This window comes from Sorex araneus, chromosome 4, assembly GCF_027595985.1.
Source record: "Sorex araneus isolate mSorAra2 chromosome 4, mSorAra2.pri, whole genome shotgun sequence".
Taxonomy (NCBI): Eukaryota; Metazoa; Chordata; class Mammalia; order Eulipotyphla; family Soricidae; genus Sorex; species Sorex araneus.
In genome coordinates this window covers 81,160,992-81,184,319 of record NC_073305.1, presented here as the reverse complement: position 1 = coordinate 81,184,319, position 23,328 = coordinate 81,160,992, and the positions used below count along the sequence as shown (strand labels likewise).

Here is a 23,328-nt window from a genome sequence, read left to right as displayed (position 1 = left end):
GCCCTTTCTCCCCGCTCCATGAAGTAGAATTTCTCACGAAGGAGATGGTGGTCTGATCCCGTTTGGAATTTTGAGACAACAGCGACATTGGTCAGGCAAAACCATCGGTTGAATATGGTGTGGTCAATTTCATTGTGGAACTGTCCACAGGGACACTCCCATGTCCAGCATTTAGATTCGGCCTTCTGGAACTGCTAGTTACCATGGATGGTCTTGGTCGACATGTTGAACTGAGACAGTCTCTCACCCTGTTTTTTCCATTCTAGGCTATAAGTCCCGATGTGGAGTTCTTTGGGTGACCTTCTCCGTCCTATTAAAATCACCAACAATGACCTTGTAGAAAGTGTGGTCTTCTTTATGGAACTTCCCCAGCTCCATGTAGAACTTCTCAATTTCTTCTTCATCATAGTTGGTTGTTGGTGTGTAGATGATAAAGATAGAAACTGCCAGCAATGAGCCACATCTATTCAAACATAAGCATCTGATTCAGGTTGTTAGGCATTAGAACGAATCAATGCTATGGCCAAGTTTTGACACCACTGACACCTCTACTGTGCATGTTCCGAGGAACAGTTCTTCTCCAGTGTCAAAAATGGCATGATGTGTTCAATGCCTTCTTGTCTCGGTCAATCCAATGACATCGTACTTGATCTTCTGTGCTTCCACCATCAGGTCCTTGATGGATGCTTCCGATGCCAGCATATGTGCATTAAAAGTGAAACAGTCATTTTATTCCTTCTTCATTTTGGCAGGCTAGTTCTGCCCTGAGATTTTATCAGCCTCTCCTTGTTCGTCCTTCTTAACAGTGCCATAGTGGGGGCTCTTCCAGTGTCAGGGGAAAGAGGCCCATTTTTGTTACTATTACATATCGAATATGCCACAGGTAGCTTGTCAGGCTCTGCTCTGTGGGTGGGATACTCTCGGTAGCTTGCTGGGCTCTCTGAGAGGGACGGAGGCTTTTAGGGCGGCCTCCAATCTCCATTATAGTGCTCTGATGGTTCACACCATATTTGAACCCCATCTATCTGGTCCGGAAAGTGGCCTGGAGCATGGCGGCAGTTGGGTAGTGGAGGTCGGCCCTCCACAGTAATCATAAAGAAGAATATAAGTAAATAATAAAGTTAAAAAATTCACCCCTATTCTCACTACTAGAAGTTTTTATCATGGAAGCACCCATGAATTAAAGGAAATAAGTAGTGAGGTGAAAGTTATTCATGGGCTAAGGAAAGACCTCTAGGTAGAAGTCATGTTGAAGGAAAAATAGAAATTAACAGGTGAAGCTTTGATTTGTAAGTGTAGATAGGAAGTTGGTTCATGTAGGGCTATAGCTTCTTAAACCATTGGTCACATCACCATAGGGAACTGCTTCACAGAAGGCAGGAACTGTGGAATAAAAAAGTCAACTCTAAAATGTTTCTGAGAATGCAACAATTAAAACAATAAAAACCAATTGTTTGAGGTTGGTGCAATTGTACAGTGGATGGGGTATTTGCCCTGCACAGGCTTACTCAGATTTGATCCCCGACACACATATGGTCTCCTGAGCACTGCCCGGAGTAATCTGAGTGCAGAACCAGGAGTAGTCCCTCAGAATCATCGGATGTGACCTAAAAAGAAAGAAACAACAACAACAAATCCAAATCAACTGTGTAATGCATCCAAGGTATTTCTGAAAACTCTCACCCAGTCATATATCTCTGGCAAAATGGTGTAAGGGATCAAGAGTAGAAAAGTGTATGAAGTCCTGAAGTAGAGAAGAATGCTTTGAGCATACTGAATATCTCTCTTTTATATATAAAAGAGAAAATATTTTCAATATACCTCATATAGACCTTCCACCCAGATTCCCCATTTTCCAGTAGTTAGGCAGTCATACCCAGAAACTGCCCCCAGTGTTTGTAATCCCATCAACGGCCAACATCCAGAGACTATAAAACCAAGCACCTGGAAACTTAATTCTCCCTCTTGGAGAACCTGGTAAGCCACCGAGAGTTTACTGTCCACACAGGAGAGGCTGGCAAGCTCGTCATGGCATATTCATATGCCAAATACAGTAACAATGATGAGTCTCGATCCCCTGACCCTGAAGAGCCTCAAATGTGGCACCATTGGGAAGGATGAGTAAAGAGAGGCTGTTAAATTTTCATGGCTAAGATGGAGATGTTACTGGGCCTGCTTGAGTAAATAGTTGATCAATGGGATGAAAGTATATACATACCTCTCAGACAGCTGGCAAGCTACCAAGAGTATCCTGCCCGCCCGGGCAGAGCCTTGCAAGCTATCTGTGGCTTATTCGATGCGCCCAACACAGTAACAATAGATCTCATTCTCCTGACCCTGAAAGAGCCTCCAATTGTTGGGAAAGATGAGTAAGGAGAGGCTGCTAAAATCTCAGGGCTGAGGGTAATAGAGATGTTACTGATGCCTGCTCGAGTAAATCAATGAACAATGGGATGACACCATGACACTGTGTCACGTGACACCATGATACTTGATATAGACATCTTGGAGGAGAAACTACTGGAGATGCCACTAGCTAAAAAGCTGATAGAAGACTTTTTGTTTTATTTTTGTTTTTGGGTCATTCCTGCCAGGATCGAACCTGAGTCTACCACATGCAAGGCAAATGCCCTGTGCTTCGTACTATCTCTCTGGCTCTGGTAGAAGACATTTTAAGTCTTATTGGGACCAAAAGGACAAAGGCTTTAACCCAGCATGTTGTTATTAGATATTCATTTCTCAGAGGCTCTCTTACTTATTTGTATATTGTTTTTATAGACTTCTATTATCTCACAGTATATATTGAGTTTGACCTGCTTTTGCTCTCAGGAGATAATTTTTTATACTTGGAAGATGTTTGCTATAGTAACTATTGACTTAATTAATCAGAAAAACATATTGACTGTTTCAAGAATGCTTTTGTTAAGCAACCGTTGTTGGAGAGAATGTGGGGAGAAAGGGACCCTTCTACACTGCTGGTGGGAATGTCGGCTAGTTCAGCCCTTTTGGAAAACAATATGGACGATTCTCAAAAAACTAGAGGTTGAGCTCCCATTTGACCCAGCAATACCACTGCTGAGAATATATCCCAGAAAAGCCAAAAAGTATAGTCGAAATGACATCTGCACTTATATGTTCATCGCAGCACTGTTTACAATAGCCAGAATCTGGAAAAAACCCGAGTGCCCTAGAACAGATGACTGGTTGAAGAAACTCTGGTACATCTATACAATGGAATACTATGCAGCTGTTAGAAAGAATGAGGTCATGACGTTTGCATATAAGTGGATCAGCATGGAAAGTATTATGCTAAGTGAAATGAGTCAGAAAGAGAGAGACAGACATAGGAAGATTGCACTCATCTGTGGACTATAGAATAAAAGACTATAAGACTAACACCCAAGAATAGTAGAAATAAGTACCAGGAGGTTATCTCCATGGCTTGGAGGCTGGTCTCTCATTCTGGGCAACTCAGAGAAGGGAACACCAAGTAAAATGTGATTGGAGGTCATGTGGGGGAAAGATGATGTGGGCCCAATATAGTCTAGAGACTGAACACAATGGCCACTCAACACCTTTATTGCAAACCACAACACCTAATCAGAAAGAGAGAACAAAAGGGAATACCCTGCCATAGTGGCAGTGTGGGGTGGGGGGAGACAGGACTGGGGATGGGGGGGAGGGATGTTGGGTTTACTGGTGGTGGAGAATGGGCACTGGTGAAGGGATGGGTTATCAAACTTTGTAAGGGAGAAACATGAGCACAAAAATGTATAAATCTGTAACTGTACCCTCACGTTGACTCACTAATTAAAAATAAACTATTAAATTAAAAAAAAAGAATGCTTTTGTTTTTGTTTGAAAACAGTTTTCTCTGTTTATAGAATTAATTCCAAAGAATATCTATTTGAAAACTTATGGATAAATTAATAACTCTATCAGAGTGAAACTTGGGAATTCAAACATGCATAAATTAACTGGACAACTGACTGAAAGCTTCCAGAAACAACTGGAAAAGTTAGGCATCTATGGAACAATGGACCTGTACAAGTTAGTAAGGTAAATAGATACACTGGTTGTTGGTTTTACTGTCATTCTTTTAATTTAAAGGTGCTGAAGCTTAGAGATTGGACTTCAGTAACTATAGGTTATTAATGAAATTCAAATAATAAGGCAATTAAGGATTGCATTAATTTTTAAAATTTAATTAGTGAACTATTTGAAGTTAGCTCTTTAATTTTAAATGAGCAATAAGCCAAAACAATAATTTTCAATATATTTACCATACTTTCTTCTTAGCCATTTCACATAAGTATATATGCTCTATAAGATTTTGTTATCTACGGGGCTGGAGCAATAGCACAACAGGTAGGGTGTTTGCCTTGCACGCAGCCGACCTGGGTATGATTCCCAGCATCCCATATGGTCCCCTGAGCACCACCAGGGGTAATTCCTGAGTGCAGAGCCAGGAGTAACCCCTGTGCATCTCCGGGTGTGTGTGACCCAAAAAGTAAAAAAGAATTGTTTTCTATATTGCTATGCATCTATTGAAATTTAATAAAGCGTTCAGTGCAATTTTTGATTATTAGTACAAATAGACATTAAGAGGGTAGGGTAGAAGTTAGAATGATAAAGTAGATGACACAGGTAGGTACGAGATAGATGATAGGAAACTTGACAAGGTGTCTGCGTGGGCAAAGGCAATACTGGCTTCAGAATCTACTTTACCTAGAGGTGGGTGCTAAAGGACAGTTAAGATAGGTAAAGGCAGTACAGAGAACCAAACATAACATCTAATTGTGATTTTTAAAAATCTTCTTGCAAAAAAGTATGAGCTAGACATGGAAGCTGTGCATAAGGAGACTCGGTAAATTGAAGTTACAAGTAGATACTTTTCCTTCTTATTAAATGATAAAATATTGAAAGTTGGATTTAACTGTAAATAAAAATAAACAGAACAACAGTTAGTATTTTGTTAGCGGTTGAGAGACAGAGAGAGAGACAGACAGACAGACAGAGACAGAGAGACAGAGAAGCATAAATAGCAACCAACCAAACTTTAACAAGCCCTTACCTAATACAAAATTAGTTCATAGGTATCTTTGAAATTTGGGAAAAGGAATTCTGAAAACTTTCTATTAAGGAAGAAATTGTAAATAAAAATGAAACAGAGTTTCCTAATTAGGGTATATTAATAATTCTAAATGTCTTTTACTTAAGTAAATCTTTAGACATTTATAGACCGAACGTGATGGCCACTCAATACCTCTATTGCAAACCACAACACCCTAAATGAGAGAGAGAGCAAAAGGTATGCCCTGCCACAGAAGCGGGGTGGGGTGGGGGGATAAGGTGGAGGTTGTGGGAGGGATACTGGGATCATTGGTGGTGGAGTGTAAAAAATCACAAGGGTGGCATGCACACGGGAGGGGGAGACTCGATGTTGTGTCTTGTCATTCTCTTGTCCGAGGGCACTCGGGGCAGCTCTCTCTCGCATGCACTGCTCACGTTCGGTGTTCCCGAGCCACTGTGTATGGACCAGATGGGGACGGCTCCTCCTTGTGCTCTGCTTCTGTGTGTGCCGCTGTGCTCTCTTCTGTCTGTCTCTCTGTCTCTGTCTCTGTAGTCTCTTCTTTGGTCTCTTTCTTTTTTTTTTTTTAATTAAATTAATTTTTTTTTTTTTTTTTTGCTTTTGGGTCACACCCAGCAATGCACAGGGGTCACTCTTGGCTCATGCACTCAGGAATCACCCCTGGTGGTGCTCAGGGGACCATATGGGATGCTGGGATTTGAACTCGGGTCGGCCTCGTGCAAGGCAAACGCCCTACCCGCTTTGCTATCACTCCAGCCCCTCTTCTTTGGTCTCTTTCGACCTCTCTCTGTCTCTGCTTCTGTGTCTTCTTCTGTCTGTGTTGTCTCCTTACCCTTCTGTGTCTTTCCGTGTGTCTTCTTCTTCTGTCTCTCTTCAGTGCCCCAGTTTTCTCCTTCAGTCTCAGTTTATATAGCAAATTACATAGGGTGCTGACACAAAGGAGGGTTTAACATTAACAAATCAACAAAGAAGGGTAAGACCATTTCTTGAGGAGATTAACAAAATCTCATCTAAGGATTTTGATGAGATTACTAGGAGATCCGCTCAAGGGTGGGGTCCAAACAAGGGTGTGTCAGGGTGTGTCTCTTTCTTCCTTCCTCAACTAGTAATCCGCTTAAATAGTTATAGTAAATTTACTTCTATATTTCTAGCAATGTCATTCTGTATGAGCACAGTAAGAGATATAAACTTAAGTTAAAGTTTGGTTCTTCCTGAAGACATTCACTATATATTCCAGACCACAGTCCTCAGGCCAGGTTAACCCCAGTAGGGTCCTAGGGTCCTAGTCTTGTCGTTACTTTTGGATCATGACAGCATTTGTCTATGACCATGCTCTTAACTTATAGTTGTGGCACTTTGGCCTGGCCCATTTCGATGCCAGGATAGCTCACAGCTTGCCCTGGGTCTATTCTGTCCCTCGTTCGGACCCTGCTTTTGGGTGCTAGGAACTAAGGGCAACTGAGTTGAGAAAGCAGATGCCCGGGAGTAAATATTATTGGAGTCAATCAGCTCCCAAGTTACAAAACATATTGTAAACTGTCTTCCTGTGTCCATACAGAAAGGCCATTGTTCTAAGGTAAACTAAGTTCCCTGTGGCAAGGCTAAAAGGACAAACCTTATGTTATCCTACAATGGAGAATGGGCACTGTGGAGGGATGGGTACTGAGCAGTGTATGACTGAAATGCAAGCATTAAAGTTTGCAATTCTGAAACTGTACCTCACGGTGATTCACTAATAAATTTTTTTTAAGAAATAAAGAATTCCATATATAGACAATAGAGGAAAGGGTATAATAAAAGCAAAACAAATAACTCACCTAAAAAAAAGACACTTAAGGTAAAATTCATTGATTATAGCTACTGTTTTTCTGTATGCAATGTCATACTTGTAGGATTCTAACAAAAAAGCAAATTTGGTAACTAATTTTTGTCGTGATTCTTTTTGTTGTCTATGGACCTAATCTATATTTTCTTCCTTATATTTGAGAAATAGTTTTTGAATTGTAATGCTTGCTTAGAAGCATCTTAAAACCTTTATATAAATAAGATTGCAATTTTAATTACTTCTAAATTCTCTTGATCTCTGTTAGCAGCTATTAAAACCTCTTCAAAGTTACTTTTCCCAAAGGAATCTGTCACCCAACTTATCTCCCTAAATACATGGGTAGTAAATAATGCTTTTTAGTATTCTGTACCTTTCATCTTTGATCCTCAGGACTAATTTTTATGTGTTTTTATTCTTGTCTACATCTCATTTGTCCAGTCACAATGGATGTGCTATTTAAAAACTGTTTATTTCCCACAGATGAGAAGAAAATCAGGGGGTTCTATCAGCATTTCAAACTTATGATAGCAGTATAGATAATGCAGGCCAAATTTCAGGATTTCTCCTAAGGTAGAGAGTTATTTCCTGTAATTAATGTGTTGATTGAATTCCTCTAAGAAATTTATGTCCTTGGGCTGGAGCGATAGCACATTGGGTAGGGCATTTGCCTTGCACGCGGCCGACCTGGGTTCAAATCCCAGCATCCCATATAGTCCCCTGAGCACCGCCAGGAGTAATTCCTGAGTGTAGAACTAGGAGTAACCCCTGTGCATCGCTGGGTGTGACCCAAACAAAAGCAAAAAAGAAAAGAAAAGAAAAGAAATTTATGTCCTTGTTTTCTTTGTTTTAAATAGAACTGGCAACAGTTTAAGTGAAAGAGACAGAATCTATTTCTTACGACTAGGTTCTATGTGTGTGTGTTGGGTGGGTGGGGGAGGAGGTATGAACTGAGGAAGGACAGAATAAAGAAAAAAAATGAGGACTGACAAGGAAGAAAAATGATTTTTTTTGTTTGTATGCCTTACTTTGAGAAGAGAAAAATACTATGAGGATTGAATAAAGAATTAATTTAAGGCCTTTATCCAATTTACAACTTTATTATTATTTTTTTAACTCACATTTATTGCTGCATTCTGGGACAGTGTTAAATCATCAAGTGTAACCAGTCTTAATTAAGCATTGTGCTTTTTTGCTCTGAGACAAAGGTAGGTTTGGCGAAAGTATTTCTCACAATGGACTTGGATGAATGTTTATAAAAAGTGTTTGAACACAAAGTTACATGCTATTGATTTTTTTTTGTTCATTTATTTTGCTTAGTTTTTTTGGTTAGTTTTACCACAGTGGGTAGGGCATTTGTCTTGCACGCGGATGACCCAGCCGACCAGGGTTCCATTCCTCAGTCCCTCTTGGAGAGCCTGGAAAGCTACCGAGAGTATCCTGCCTGCACAGCAGAACCTGGCAAGCTACCCGTGGTGTATTCGATATGCCAAAAACAGTAACAAGTCTCACAATGGAGACGTTACTGGTGCCCGCTCGAGCAAATAGATAAACAATGGAATGACAGTGCTACAATGCTACAGTTTTTTTGGGGGGGACACTTCTAGTGGTCACTCTAGGAAGTGGGGGATCATGTAATACCAGGGACCAACCCCTTCCTGTAGGCAAAGCAAGTGCTTCAGTTCTTTGTGCTACATAGCTCTCAGACTTTAAACAAAACCCACATTTTTGTTTGTTTGTTTATATCTGCAATGATGACTGGTTAGGAAAGAGAGTAATCAGTATGCTTTCTCAATCTTAACCGATTAGTGATTAGGAGGTCCTTGTGTAGATTTTATTTCTCCAGAACTGGAAACAGTTAGAACAGATTCAGTTAGGCATGGGCTCTAATTTTTTATTCATTGATAAGCTCTGTGACTTCAAACACTGATTTGAAAAAGATACTAAAATGTGCTTTTCCCCGTAACTTTTCTTGTAGACTGGTAAGTCTTAAGGTAGATGAAATTCTTCCTAAAAATAAAATATAATTATAATTTCATAGATATTTTTCCTTTAGATTAAACTGGTTGTTCCTAAAGTACTTTCAAATTAATTTACATGTTTGTTTGTTTTTTTTTTAATCACTTGGAAGCTGATCAAAATCCAGACAGTGGCTCCTAGAACCTTTTGTGGAAAATATTCCGCTTATCAAAACATATTTATCTTCAAAAGATGATTCCATGGTAAGTATACCATAGCCATTTTTTTGTTAAAATATATGAGAACCAGTAATCACTTGTATCACTTATCATCCTGTTGCTCATCGATTTGCTCAAGTGGGTGCCAGTAACATCTCCATCTATCCATGCCATGTACTAGTGTAGCCCAATGGCATCTGCTCGCTCCAGGAACATGAAGAGCCTCAAATCGTTTGTTCAGGGTCTTGATGAAGAAGTCTGACCATCTCGTAAGTGGGCAACCACTCGGTCTTTTGACATCTCATGGAAAACAGTCAAAAATCCAGGATCTCACCATTCTACAAAGAAGTGATCATTGACATAAAGAGAAGGGTTCGGCAGGGTGATACCATTTCACCGAAACTATCAGAAATAGATTTCTGTATTCTAATAAGTTGATCTTTGAGGAAGGACTGAATACTGTATAATAATGGAACAAAGAAAAACTCCAACAAATTGTGCTAAATGAACATCCACATACCAAAACCAAAACAAAAACAAAAAAGCCAAAATGAGACAGACTTAAATCCTTCACACAAAACGAACTGAAAATTAATCATAAATGCAAAATATGTAATTTTTAGAATGCAAATATATATATACACTTACATGACATTAATTTTTCAGCATGTCTCAAACTATAAATCTAGAAATGATGAATTAAAGAAAATACATTGGGCTTTGTTTATTAACATTAGTATCATGTGGCTATAGTTTGACAATATTTTATGATAATATTTATTTTTATAGCCTGATAATATTTATCTTCTTTTAAAAAATAGACATTATTTCAGACTATGTTTGATATACTACAGATGGAATCAAATGAAAAATATGGTCCCGACTATGGACTCATACTTCTTTGGGCTTCTATAACTAATATTCCTGTAAGTATTTTAGTAAATTAAGGCTGACATTTTTTTAAACTGTGATTTAGTTCATGTTTTCCATTATTTTCACTTATTATAATGGGGAAGAAAAAGATATATGGGTTTTGTTGTAAGAGAGCTAAACCAAAAGTGTGAATGTCTAATGAAATCTGATAAGAACACAGAAGAGGCAAAGCAGAGATCTGAAACAAATTCTCCCTTCTGAAAGGAAAATCTACAGTGAAAAGGGAAATGCTTTGAGGGCAGTTGTGACAGCATTACCTATGGAACATTTTCTATGCAACATACTTAGTGTTTATTTATCTATTTTCTATGCAAAAGCTTGCTGTCAGTGCAACAGAGATGAGTAAATCTAAATCTAACAATCTAACTCCAACTTTTTATGGATGAGTGAAGTAGATAGATTTACTCTCATATAGAATTCAGTGTGAGTCCACATATATCCAGTTGGGGAGGGAAGAGGGAGACAAGGAGGGAAGGAGAAGGAGAGGGAGGGAGGGAGGGAGGGAGGGAGGAGAGAGAGAGAGAGAGAGAGAGAGAGAGAGAGAGAGAGAGAGAGAGAGAGAGAGAGGGAGACAGAGAGAGAGTTAAAATTTTTAGCCTCCATTTTATTTTCCGTAAAAAAACAAAAATAAAATAAAATAAAAATGGCATTCATGGGTCAAATATGTCTTCTGACCTCGGTATTTAATAAATGACACTTTCCCTTTTCTACAAATTATTATGAAGATCATGAGATAAACCGAGCTAGTATTCCATGAATATTGGTTCTTTGCCTTCACTTATATCATTTTCCTTCTGTGCTATTTACATTACTTGGCATTTTGGACACGTAAAGCTTCTGCATACACATATCAAGTACCATTGGAAATTCCACACTTTCTAAAGAGTGCAGAAGCTTACTGTTTCTTTTTGAACTATTATGAGTTTTAATAAAACCATGAGATTTGTCTGGAAGTCCATTTTTTAATAATGCACACCACTTTTCTGTGTGAGGAAGATTTTATGGTAGTTTAAGTTGCATTTAACAGTATTTGAAAAAAACAACAGATAATCTATATATACTGTGTACATATAGTGATATATATTCAGATTTATTTTCTACTAAATAGGCAGTTGAAGACCTCTGGAACCCAGCCACAGCCATCCTCAAGGCCACTCTCCACGCGTATTGACTAGCCTCACACATGATGGAACCGGCAAAGGAACCCAGGTGTGGGGGACCCAGGGCCGAGATCTCCAAAGCTGCTTGGATCTAGACTGGGCCTCCTCCACCCAGACCCCCCATTTTCCAGTAGCTAGGCAGTCACCCCCAGAAACTGCCCCGGGTTCCATGTAATCCCACCAATGGCCAACAACCAGAGACTATAAAACCAAGCTCCCGGAAGACTTCTTATAGCCTAGTTCTACCTCTTGGAGAACCTGGCAAGCTACTGAGTTTACTGCCCGCACGGGGAAGAGCCTGGCAAGCTCCCCGTGGCACATTCATATGCCAAATACAGTAACAATGATGGGTCTCATTCCCCTGGCCCTGAACAGCCTCTAATGCGGCACCGTTGGGAAGAATGAGTAAAGAGACGCTGCTAAAATCTCAGGAATAGGATGAATGGAGACGTTACTGGGCCCGCTCGAGCAAATCAATGATCAACGGGATGATAATGACTAAATAGGAACTTTTGACCCATCTCTGGTGATGAATTTGGCCATTTTCCCTTTTTCTTCTAACAAACAAAATTAGATATAAGTATTTTTTATATCAAGACCTTCCTTTTGTGAAGTTAAGAAAAGGTTAAAGTTTAAAATCCTGATGGTATTATATTTTTAAGCCTGTTTTAAAACTTATTGGATAAGGTACAGAAATTCTGACCTCCCTGCTCAAATGTGACTCTGCCAATAGAATATATATTTCATCTGATGTGTGAAAATTAATTTCATCCCCCTTTTTATGTACCACTAACAGTAATATCTGATTTTCCCTGTTCAGTTTTCTTGTGAACTGATTTAGTTATGGCAAAATTAAAATTAAAAGCATCAAAACATCCTTTACAGCAGCAACAGAACAGCCACTCTTGTCAGGATTAATTTTCAAAATATCATTAGAAAGGTCTCCTGGAAGAAAGGAACACTAGGAAAGTCACATTTTTTGGAGATTGTTCCTGGCACTGGTCTAAAAGGAATTAAATGATTAATTTCTGGAAGGAAGTGTCTAATAAGTAGAAAAAGTTCCGGCTTGCTGGTTTTTGTCGGAACTCCCAAAAGATTAGATTTAGAGTTGAGTTCAAAGTCACAGGCCAATACTGAGTGACAGTGGTCGTGAAGTTTCAGTTTTCTCCTGAATTAAGTAGAATTTATATTATCTATTTCATAAAATGGCTGTGAGCATACTATTTTTAAGAAATTAAAAGTGTCTAATAGTTCTTGGCACCAAGTAGGCGCTATATAAGTCAATTTTTTTCGTCTCATAAATGGCACCACAGTTTTTATCAGTCATTATTGGCAGCACTCCATTGACAATAAACTGCTTTTAGCTTCCAAAACTTGACTGTTCAAATCCCTCAGAGAGGAGAGATTAGTTTTTCCACCACACCTGATTGAGTTCAAGGCTTACTCCTGACTCTACTCAGGGGTTATTCATACAAAGTCGCAGGAATTGAACCTGGGTCAGGGGCCTACAGAGCAAGTCCCTCAACTGCTATACTGTTTTTCTGGCCTCATTGCTTATCTTCTTTTCGATGTGGGTCCATGGAACTCAGAGCTCAAGCTTTAGATAGGCTTGGTACAGGCTTCGAGGAAGCTCAGTTATGATCTAGGTGAAATTTGCTAGACCGAATTAAGATATCAACCTTAATAATAATTTAATAATTTAAAAAATTATTTCTGTGGAAAAGCCATTTCAAAGTCTGAAAAAATTTCTTGACTGTCAAATAAACTTGTTATGAATATGGTTCCAAAATTCATCTCAAAGCTAACATTTTGTCTTTTTTTTTTTTTTTTTGCTTTTTGGGTCATACCCGGCAATGCACAGGCGTTACTCCTGGCTCTGCACTCAGGAATTTCCCCTGGCGGTGCTCAGGGGACCACATGGGATGCTGGGAATTGAACCCGGGTGGGCCGCGTGCAAGGCAAACGCCCTACCCACTGTGCTATCGCTCCAGCCCCAACATTTTGTCTTTTAAATTGTGTATTTTTGTCTCTTTAGATAACTACTGTAAATCTCCTTCTAAATACTTTTAATAGCCATTACCAATTTCTAACCTCCCATCCCCAATTCCCAAATATTTGTTGTATGTTCATCAATAGATGATTTTTAATTTTATTTATTTATTTATTTGCTTTTTGGGTCATACCCAGCGATGCTCAGGGGTTATTCTAGGCTCAGCACTCAGGAATTATTCCTGGCGGTGCTTGGGGGACCATATGGGATGCTGGAGATCGAACCGGGTTGGCTACGTGCAAGGCAAACGCCCTACCCACTATACTATTGGTAGTATAGGGGTTGTGGTCATACCTGTCTGTGCTTAGGGATTACTCCTTGCTCTTCTGGAAGGACTCAGAGGAACATACACAGTGTCAGGCACTGAGCTCAGCTTGACTGTGCAAAGGCAAGTGCCTTATGCCATACTATCACTCCAGCCATATATATATGCATATATAATCATATATATGTGTATATATATATCAGTTTTATCCTGTGTGTCATCTACTCTCAACTGGATGTGAAAGTTAATTAGCAGAAGGCAATCTGACATCTTATCATAACTCCATCAATACTTATTTAATCCATTTTGGATAGGTGAATTAAGTGATGTTGAATCTACTTAGTTTCTCCTCCCCCCTCCCCGCCAACACACACACACACACACACACACACACACACACAGAAGGGCAGAACGTTCCTTTTTACCTCCTCCTTCAAGGTATGCTTGACCCTTTAGGCAAAATACTTATTCATACCTTGGGGAACCATGTTTTCCTCTTTTCCCAAATGTGATCATGTAATTATCTTATTTGTTGAGTCAGTATATACAGACTTATTTTTTATTTATTTATTTATTTATTTATTTTATTGTGGAAAGTTACAAAGTTTTCAGGTTTAAACCTCAGTTATACAATGCTCGAATACCCATCCCTTCACCAGTGCTCATATTCCACCACAAAGAATCCCAGTATAGCTCCACCCCGCCCCCTCACACCCCAACCCCCCCCACGCCCCTAGCCCCCCCACCCTAAGCCCCCCCCGCCTGTGTAACTAATAAATTTCACTTTACTTTCACTTTGATTGCATACAATATTTCAACAAAATTCACTATTATTGTTTGGAGAGTCTCTCCCCTAAAGTCAGACCTGCTGAAAAGGAAGCATTAGGTAATTTGTTTTCCATTGCTGAGGATGAAGAAGTGTGAGGTCGAGTGACCACACTTAGCGGCCTCTCAGTTTTGGGTTTCTGTAATTTAGTATTTTAGTAACTAAGTCCAGAGAGATATCTGCCAGAAGTTGCATCGTTGCCAACTTGTACTTCTCAGTTACATTATATTCCACATATGAGTGCAATCTTTCTATGTCTGTCTCTTTCTTTCTGACTCATTTCACTCAACATGATACTTTCCATGTTGATCCACTTGTATGCAAATTTCATGACTTCATGTTTCCTGACAGCTACATAGTATTCCATTGTGTAAATATACCAGAGTTTCTTTAGCCAATCATCTGTTTTCGAGCACTCTGGTTTTTTCCATATTGTGGCTATTGTGAACAGAGCGGCAATGAACATGGAAATGCAGATGTCATCTCTACTATACCTTTTTGCCTCTCCGGGATATATTCCCAGGAGTGGTATTGCTGGGTCAAATGGGAGCTCAATTTCTAACTTTTTGAGAATCGTCCATATTGTTTTCCAAAAGGGCTGAACCAGTTGGCATTCCCACCAGCAGTGAAGGAGAGTCCCTTTCTCCCCACATCCACGCCAACACCGGTTGCTTTTGTTTTTGGGGATGTGGGCCAGTCTCTGTGGTGTGAGATGATATCTCATTGTTGTTTTGATCTGCATTTCCCTGATGATTAGTGATGTGGAACATTTTCTCATGTGCCTCTTAGCCATTCGGATTTCTTCTTTGGAAAAGTTTCTGTTCATTTCATCAGCCATTTGTTGATCGGGTTGGCAGTTTTCTTCTTGTGGAGTTCAACCAGTGCATTGTATATCCTTGTTATCAACCCTTTATCGGATGGGTACTGCATAAATATCCTTTCCCATTCTGTAGACTGTCTTTGTATTTTGGTCACTGTTTCTTTTGAGTTGCAGAAGCTTCTTAGTTTGAGATAGTCCCATTTATTTATCTTTGTTTTCACTAGCTTATCCAGTGGCATGTCAGCTTTGAAGATACCTTTGGCTTCAATGTCGTGGAGGGTTTTGCCGACCTTATCTTCAATGTACCTTAGGGATTCTGGTCTGATGTTGAGGTCTTTAATCCAGTTTGATCTGATTTTTGTACATGGTGATAGATGGAGGTCTAAGCCCATTTTTTTGCATGTAGCCGTCCAGTTTTGCCAGCACGATTTGTTAAACATGCTTTCCTTGCTCCACTGCACATTTCTTGCTCCCTTATCAAAGATTAGATGATCATATATTTGGGGGTGTATGTCAGAGTATTCAACCCTGTTCCATTGGTCTGCCGCTCTGCCTTTGTTCCAGTACCATGCTGTTTTAATGACTACCGCTTTGTAGTAGAGTTGGAAGTTGGGGAGGTTGATTCCTCCCATTTTCTTTTTCCCAAGGATTGCTTTAGCTATTCGTGGGGGCTTATTGTTCCATATGAATTTCAGGAGCGCTTGCTCCATTTCTTTGAAGAATGTCAAGGGTATCCCTATAGGGATCGCATTGAATTTGTACAGTGCTTTGGGGAGAATTGCCATTTTGACAATATTAATTCTTCCAATCCATGAGCAGGGGATGTCTTTCCATTTCCTCGTGTCCTCTTTTATTTCCTGAAGTAGTGTTTTATAGTTTTCATTATACAAGTCCTTTACCTCCTTTGTTAAGCTGATTCCGAGGTATTTGATTTTTTGAGGCGCAATTGTGAATGGGATTGCTTTTCTCAGGTCACTTTCTTCTCTCTCATTATTTGCATATAGGAAAGCCATGGACTTTTGGGTATTGATTCTATAGCCTGCAACTTTACTGTACGAGTCTATTGTTTCTAGGAGTTTCTTAGTAGAGGTTTTAGGGTTCTCTAAGTATAGTATCATATCATCTGCGAATAGTGAGAGCTTGATTTCTTCCTTTCCTACCTGAATGCGCTTAATGTCTTTTTCTTGCCTAATCGCTATTGCAAGTACTTCCAGTACTATATTGAACAGAAGTGGAGAGAGTGGGCATCCTTGTCTCGTCCCTGTTCTCAGAGGGAAGACTCTTAGTTTTTCCCCATTGAGGACAATGCTTGCCATAGGCTTGTGATAAATGGCTTTGACTATATTGAGGAAGGTCCCTTCTATACCTATTTTGGCTAGTGTTTTCATCATAAACGGATGCTGGATCTTGTCAAATGCTTTCTCTGCATCTATTGATATGATTATATGATTTTTATCTTTTCTTTTGTTGATATGGTGGATTATGTTGATTGATTTCCGGATGTTAAACCATCCTTGCATGATCTTTTGAATTTCATTGGTTTCTGTTGTGATGTACCCCTTTTCATTTCTGATTAGGCTTATAAGGGTTCTCTCTCTCTCTTTCTTGGTGAGTCTTGCTAGTGGTTTATCAATCTTGTTTATTTTCTCGAAGAACCAGCTCTTGGTTTCATTGATCTTCCGGATTGTCTTTTGGGTTTCCATGTCATTAATTTCTGCTCTAAGTTTTATTATCTCTTTCCTTCTGCCTGGTTTGGGCTCCTTTTGTTGGTCCTTTTCTAAGGTCTTGAGCTGTGAAGTCAAGTTATTTATGTGGGCCCTTTCTTCCTTCCTGAGATATGCTTGCAGAGCTATAAATTTTCCCCTTAAAACGGCTTTAGCTGCGTCCCACAGGTTCTGGTAGCTCGTGTCTTCATTCTCATTTGTTTCTAGGTACCTTTTGATTTCTTCCTTGATTTCCTTCCTGACCCACTCATTGTTCAATATCGAGCTATTTAATTTCCAGGTGTTTGATTTGGTTTTCTGCATCTGTCCACAGTTAAGTTTTATCTTCAGTGCATCATGGTCTGAAAAGATAGCTGGTACAATGTCTATCTTGTTGATTCTGTTGAGGTATGTTGTGTGGCCCAGCGCATGGTCTATTCTGGAAAATGTTCCATGTGCACTGGAAAAGAATGTGTATTCCTTTTTTTGGGGATATAAAGCCCTGTATAGATCTATTAGCCCTCTCTCTTCTATTTCTTCCTTCAAAGCCAGTATTTCATTGGTGAGTTTTAATCTTCTAGATCTGTCCAGAGGAGACAGTGCGGTGTTGAAGTCTCCAACTACTATTGTGTTGCTCGAGATGTCCTTCTCGAGGTCTCTTAGCAGCTGTTGTAGGTATTTAGCTGGTCCCTCATTGGGTGCGTAGACATTTAGGAGTGTGATTTCTTCCTGATGTACACATCCCTTGATTAATAAAAAGTGGCCTTCACTATCCCTTCTAATCTTTTTCAACCTGAAGTCTATGTTGTCCGATACTAGTAAAGCCACTCCGGCTTTCTTGAGGGAGTTGTTTGCTTGCAGGATTGTTTTCCATCCTTTGACTTTGAGTCTGTGTTTGTTCTGGCTATTCAGATGTGTTTCTTACAGGCAACAGAAGGTTGGGTTGAGTCTCTGAATCCATTTTGCCAGTCTGTGTCTCTTAATTGGTGAATTCAGACCATTGACATTAAGGGAGATTATTGTTATGGGATTTTGTGCCGTCTTTGTGCAAGGGTTTGTTGTGCTTGTAGAGGTTGTTCTTGTCTTACAATAGCCCCTTTAGTGCTTCTTTTAGGTTTGGTTTTGAGTCTATGAAGTTCCTGAGCTGTTGTTTATCCCCAAAGTAGTGTATGATTCCTTCTAGTTTGAATGAGAGTTTAGCCGGATAAAGTATTCTTGGTGAAGCGTTGATTTCATTGAGTTTTTTCACTATATCCCACCATTGCCTTCGAGCTTGAAGGGTTTCCTCTGATAGATCTGCTGTGAGCCTAAGGGGTGCTCCTTTGTATGCGATTTCCTTCTTGGACCTTGCTGCTTGGAGTATTGTGTCTCTCTGGAACATGTCCATCATTGTAACTATGATATGTCTTGGGGTTTTTCTGTTAGGATCTCTTTTAGCTGGCACTCTTCGGGCGCCTTGAATCTGGATGCCTGCTTTGTCCAGCTGTGGGAAGTTTTCCGCAATGATTTGTTTGACTGTGTCTTTTTCGTTGGGGTTGGTTCCCTGTGGTTCTGGTAGTCCAATGATTCTAATGTTGTTCCTCTTGAATTCATCCCCTAGGACTCTGATTCTGGCTAGAGCTATTTTGAGGTCTCTTGCCATGGTTTGATGTTGCCTGTAGGCCTCTTGCAGCTCATCTTCAAGCATACTGATTCTGTCTTCGGCTGCAGTCATCCTATTGTTGAGGGCAGTCAGAGAGTTTTTGATTTCATGTACGGAATCCTTCATTTCTTTTTGAAGGTTTTTTATTTCTGCTCTCATTTCTTCCCGTATTTTGTCGGCTGTCTGTTGTATTGTTTCCGCCAGGTCTTCCTTGAAGTTGTCCATCTTTGCATTGAGTTCATTGAACATGTTGAGGATTTCAAGTCTGAATTCTTTCTCAGAGAGGTCAAGTTTGTAGGAGGCGCCCATTGAGGTTTCCGGACTCCTTTGATCGTCCTCTGGTTGCAATGGGGATTTTCGCTGTTTCTTCATGTTGTTTGTGGTGATATGAAAGAGGGCTCTTGATGATGAGTGTCCCTGTTTCCTTTTGTTGCGAAAAAGGATTGTGGATAGGCTCAGTTAATAGTGGTTGGCTTTTTACTTGCCGGTTGTAGAACCTGGTCTCCTACTGAGATGTTTCCTTCAGTTCTCATGTGAAGTCTTGTGTTTTATTGTCCTACTGCTTGCGAATAGCTAGGATGTTAGTCTTGGATAGGATGTTGAGGAAACTACTTGCCGCTGCGTGAGCTTTGGCCACCAGCAATGAGGCCACGCCCACTTTTCTTAGGCCACGCCCCCTGGTGGTTAGGCCACGCCCCTTTCCCACAGACCTTTGCCGGAAGACAGGACGGAGGCGCTTGGGGTTGGCCTGCCGGCCACTCGGCCGGCAGTCCGGAGGGGAGGGAAGCCCGGGGTGCTCAGGCCGCGGAGCAGGCTGGGTCCGGAAGGGCGGGTGGAGGGAGCGTCACAGACCTTTGCCGGAAGACAGGACGGCGGTGGCGCTTGGGGTCGGCGTGCTGGCCACTTGGCCGGCAGTCCGGAGGGGAGGGCCAGACTTATTTTTTCTTTAATAAGGATGTATAATTTTTCTAGCCATCTTAATTTTGTAATGAAAAGATAAAAATATTTACATTTACCTTAAGTAAACTGAAGCCTAATACAATGTCCTTAGACATTCAGTACATTAAATTTACTTAAAATTATAGTAAATGAAAACATAGTGGTCTCTTATTTGTAAAGTATACAAGTGTATTTGTTTAAATACAACAGTATAAAAGGATACAAGGAAAGTTGTAAATAGCTTTCTTTCTATCCCTCAATCTCCCTTTTTGTTGATTTTGGATCATTCTTAGACAGAGATTCAAAAGTGGATTCAAGGTTTACATCCACCTATTCTTAGGAGAGAAAAAGGTGATTTCTTTTCCCAAACATTCTTTCAGAAGAACTTAGTTTAACTGAAGAATTCAAGTTTGTGTCAATTGACCATGTATAAAATAGTAATTAGTATGAGACTTGGAACAACAGAAGCTAGAAGATTGAGTCAAGGAATGAACTTGAGAGATAACAAGCTCTATGCAACAAAAAGAGATGCATTTCAGCTAAAATGCTAGTCCCAGCCAAGATATCACTTGAGTTATTCAGAATGATAATCCTAGTCTTTTTAGTTTCCTGTTAAACTCTTTGGTTCTTCAACTTATATAATTTCTAAAATAAAATGATGTCAGAAAGACAAAAATAAATACTGGATATTATCACTTAAAATCTGTGGTATATAGAATAACATAGCAAGAGAATGAAAGATTCTATAGGTGGCCAAACCCTTGGTCTAAGATTAAGGAAACAAAAATTCCAGAGAAGGAGCAAAAAATGGGGCTTGGAAAGGAGCTTGGGGTAGGTGAACAAGAAGAAACTATATGGAAGTACATAGAGGGTAAAGGTAAGAAAATAAATAAATAAAAATAAAACCATTTTGGCTTAGATTCCATTAATTCTTTTTTGTTTACGTGTTTGTTTTATACAGGTGCTCAGGGTTCACTCCTGGCAGAGCTCCAGAAACTATATCTGATGTCAGGGATTAATACTGGTTAACCACATGCAAGGCAGCACCCTACCTGCTAGACTGCCTTTCCAGCCCAAAGACCCCATTATTCTTTTCAGAAATTTTTGAAAACTTAGCCCTCCACTACTCCTTTTGTCTTGTGCTATGGATGTCAATAGAAAAAAATTTTCAAGAAGTGACAGTTCCTGACTTAATAACAGACACTGTCCCAGACAAAGTTACATGCAATTATATTACCTACATATGACACGGCTGGAGCGATAGCACAGCAGTTGGGCGTTCGCCTTTCACTCGGCCGACCCGAGTTCCATTCCTTTGTCCCTCTCAAAGAGCCTGGCAAGCTACCGAGAGTATCTTGACCGCACAGCAGAGCCTGGCAAGCTACCCGTGGCATATTCGATATGCCAAAAACAGTAACATCAAGTCTCAGAATGGAGATGTTACTGGTGCCCGCTTGAGCAAATTGATGAGCAACGGGATGATAGTGATAGTGATTTTATGTGCCTTTTATCTTTAATGAAGTCATTTTTTTTAGAATAGAACATAATATAGGTATTTTCAAAAAAAATTCAAAGAAAAAAGGCATTAAAATGGTAATATCAGTGTGTAACTACTTTATAGGTTGGCAGAAACACTTGTGTTTGTCATATTTGTCAATTTTAACAAATCCTTAAATCTCCACTTAATAATAGCCATGAAAAAAATAATATTGTATGAACCTTTCTTATGTAACTAGAAAGCTATCTACTATCATTAAGCTAATCTTCTCCATGACCTGTGACTCTTCAAATAAGATTAAGTTTAGCTGAATATGAAGTAGTTAGTAAATTCAATAATTTAGTATTTTTAATTGTATCTAACAGTAGAAAGGGTGTGAGGTCAGAGATAGGAGAAGGGTGCTCTATAGGCATGCCTTTTTTCCTACTGTCAAAAGAAACTAGATGATGTCCAGGATAAATGTTTATAACCTAAAAAAGGCAACTATTGCAATAACCGTGTTCTCCCACTTACTTTGTTTATATAAACAGCACCTAATTTATCCTTGTTCTATCAGTTTTAATGTCACAAAGGGAAAAAGAAAGGGCAGGGCTGGAAAAAAAAAGGACAGTGCTTATTTGAACACTTCTATTTAGACAACTGCTTTTCTTCTTTCCACCACAGAGGGGAGTGTTGGGATTATTTAAAGATCCTTTTAGTTGTGAAAGTCACTTTTGTAGATGTATAGCAGACAATTTTGTAGTAATATAATGTGGAGAATATGAAATTATTTTTGTTTGATAGAAAATAGAAAAAAAGAACTTGTGAGCCTGCTATGTTTAATATATTCAGATGTAAAGTAAGACCATACCTATGTATATACATATAAATAGAGTGATCATAACTTAGTTTTTAAGACTTTAAGTATGGTTACTGGTACTTAATTAAAACAACCATGTCCAATTGTAGAACATATACTTTTCTAGCAAATTAATAGTTTAAGGATATTAAATCTTTTTAAAAAAATGCTTTTGCTTTGAATTTTTCTAAGTGTCACAATTTGTTCCTGAATATTTAATGTATAATTATATTCATATTTTATATTGATATTAGTAAAAATGCTTTTCATTTTTTATCAGATACAGTTTAATATGTTAAGTTAAACCATGGTGGTAGAATTCTAGATTTTCCCACTTGGAGAAATGTAACATCTTTTTAGTCATAAAATCCAGTTGTTTTAAAGGATATTCTTTAATAGTATGCTTTTTAATTTTAAGTATTTTATTTTATTTTTTTTGGGTCACACCCAGCGATGCACAGGGGTTATTCCTGACTCATGCACTCAGGAAGTACTCCTGGCGGTGCTTGGGGGACCATATGGGATGCTGGGAATCGAACCCGGTCAGCCGCGTGCAAGGCAAACGCCCTACCCGCTGTGCTATCACTCTAGTTCCCTGCATTTTGGACACTTGGATTTAATCTGTCTTATCTCAAGATACACAAGACCATTAAGGAGAACATATCTTCTATGTTTGGCACAGCAGGTACTAAAGTTGAATTGAACTATGTAATTGAAGAGGTGTATAATAATGCTGCTTTCATTGAGCTAGGTACTCAAAATTATATAGAAATTCAGCATATTACAAAATTGAACACAGTTTGTTAAATGTTGCAGAATATAAATTGATTAAGTATATAATTTAACTATTGTCATAAATAACCACCCTACTTTGTAAATCATGAAATAAATGCTAGAAATATTGTGGTTTACAGGACTTATCTACTTAAACATAATTTTATATTTATGAAGATTTATTCTCATCATGAATCCTTGCTTCAGATTAGGTTTTGAGCTACAAACCTTCAGGAACTTAGAGTTTTTTCAGATTTGAAATAAAGTCGTATGTGCAGAATGTCCTGACCCCGTACCAAGCTGTCTTCACTAGGGACCCCTAGGAGGGGGGCGGGTTGAGTTTCCCTCCCCACCTCAAGCAGAATCCTGGCAGCCAAAAACCTCCAGAACCCAACTGCTGTCATGCTCAAAGCCACTCTCCACATGCTCAGACAGGCCTCACCCAAGAAGGGATGAGCCTCACTCAAGAGGGGATAACCTCACCCATGAGGGGACAGGTTGAAAAACCCAGGTATGCAGGAACCCGTGACTGAGATCTCCAAGCCTGCTTGGATTGGGACTGGGCCTCTTCCCCCCAAGTCCCCAGTTTTCCAGTACTGTGGCAGTCACACCCATGTAATCTCATCAAGGGCCAAGACCCACAGACTATAAACTAAAGCCGCAGAATTTCCTGGAGCATGTGGTGGCAAATGCAGCCACACAACTTCTTACACTCTATCTCACTTACTTATCAAAAGTAGTACACAATTGTTTGGTTTTAATATACTTGCTTGTATTTCCTTATCTACA

At 39.4% G+C, this 23,328-nt stretch overlaps 1 protein-coding gene across 1 annotated transcript in view; it reads left to right on the top strand.

Moving 5' to 3' along the window:
• LOC101538881 (24-hydroxycholesterol 7-alpha-hydroxylase) overlaps nt 1–23,328 on the top strand; it is a 126,501-nt gene that overhangs the window by 17,231 nt on the left and 85,942 nt on the right. The window contains 7 exon segments of the mRNA XM_055136690.1: nt 3,943–4,059; nt 7,339–7,430; nt 7,433–7,487; nt 8,893–8,896; nt 9,053–9,136; nt 9,913–10,017; nt 22,357–22,450. Coding sequence (XP_054992665.1) covers nt 3,943–4,059; nt 7,339–7,430; nt 7,433–7,487; nt 8,893–8,896; nt 9,053–9,136; nt 9,913–10,017; nt 22,357–22,450 — 551 coding nt within the window.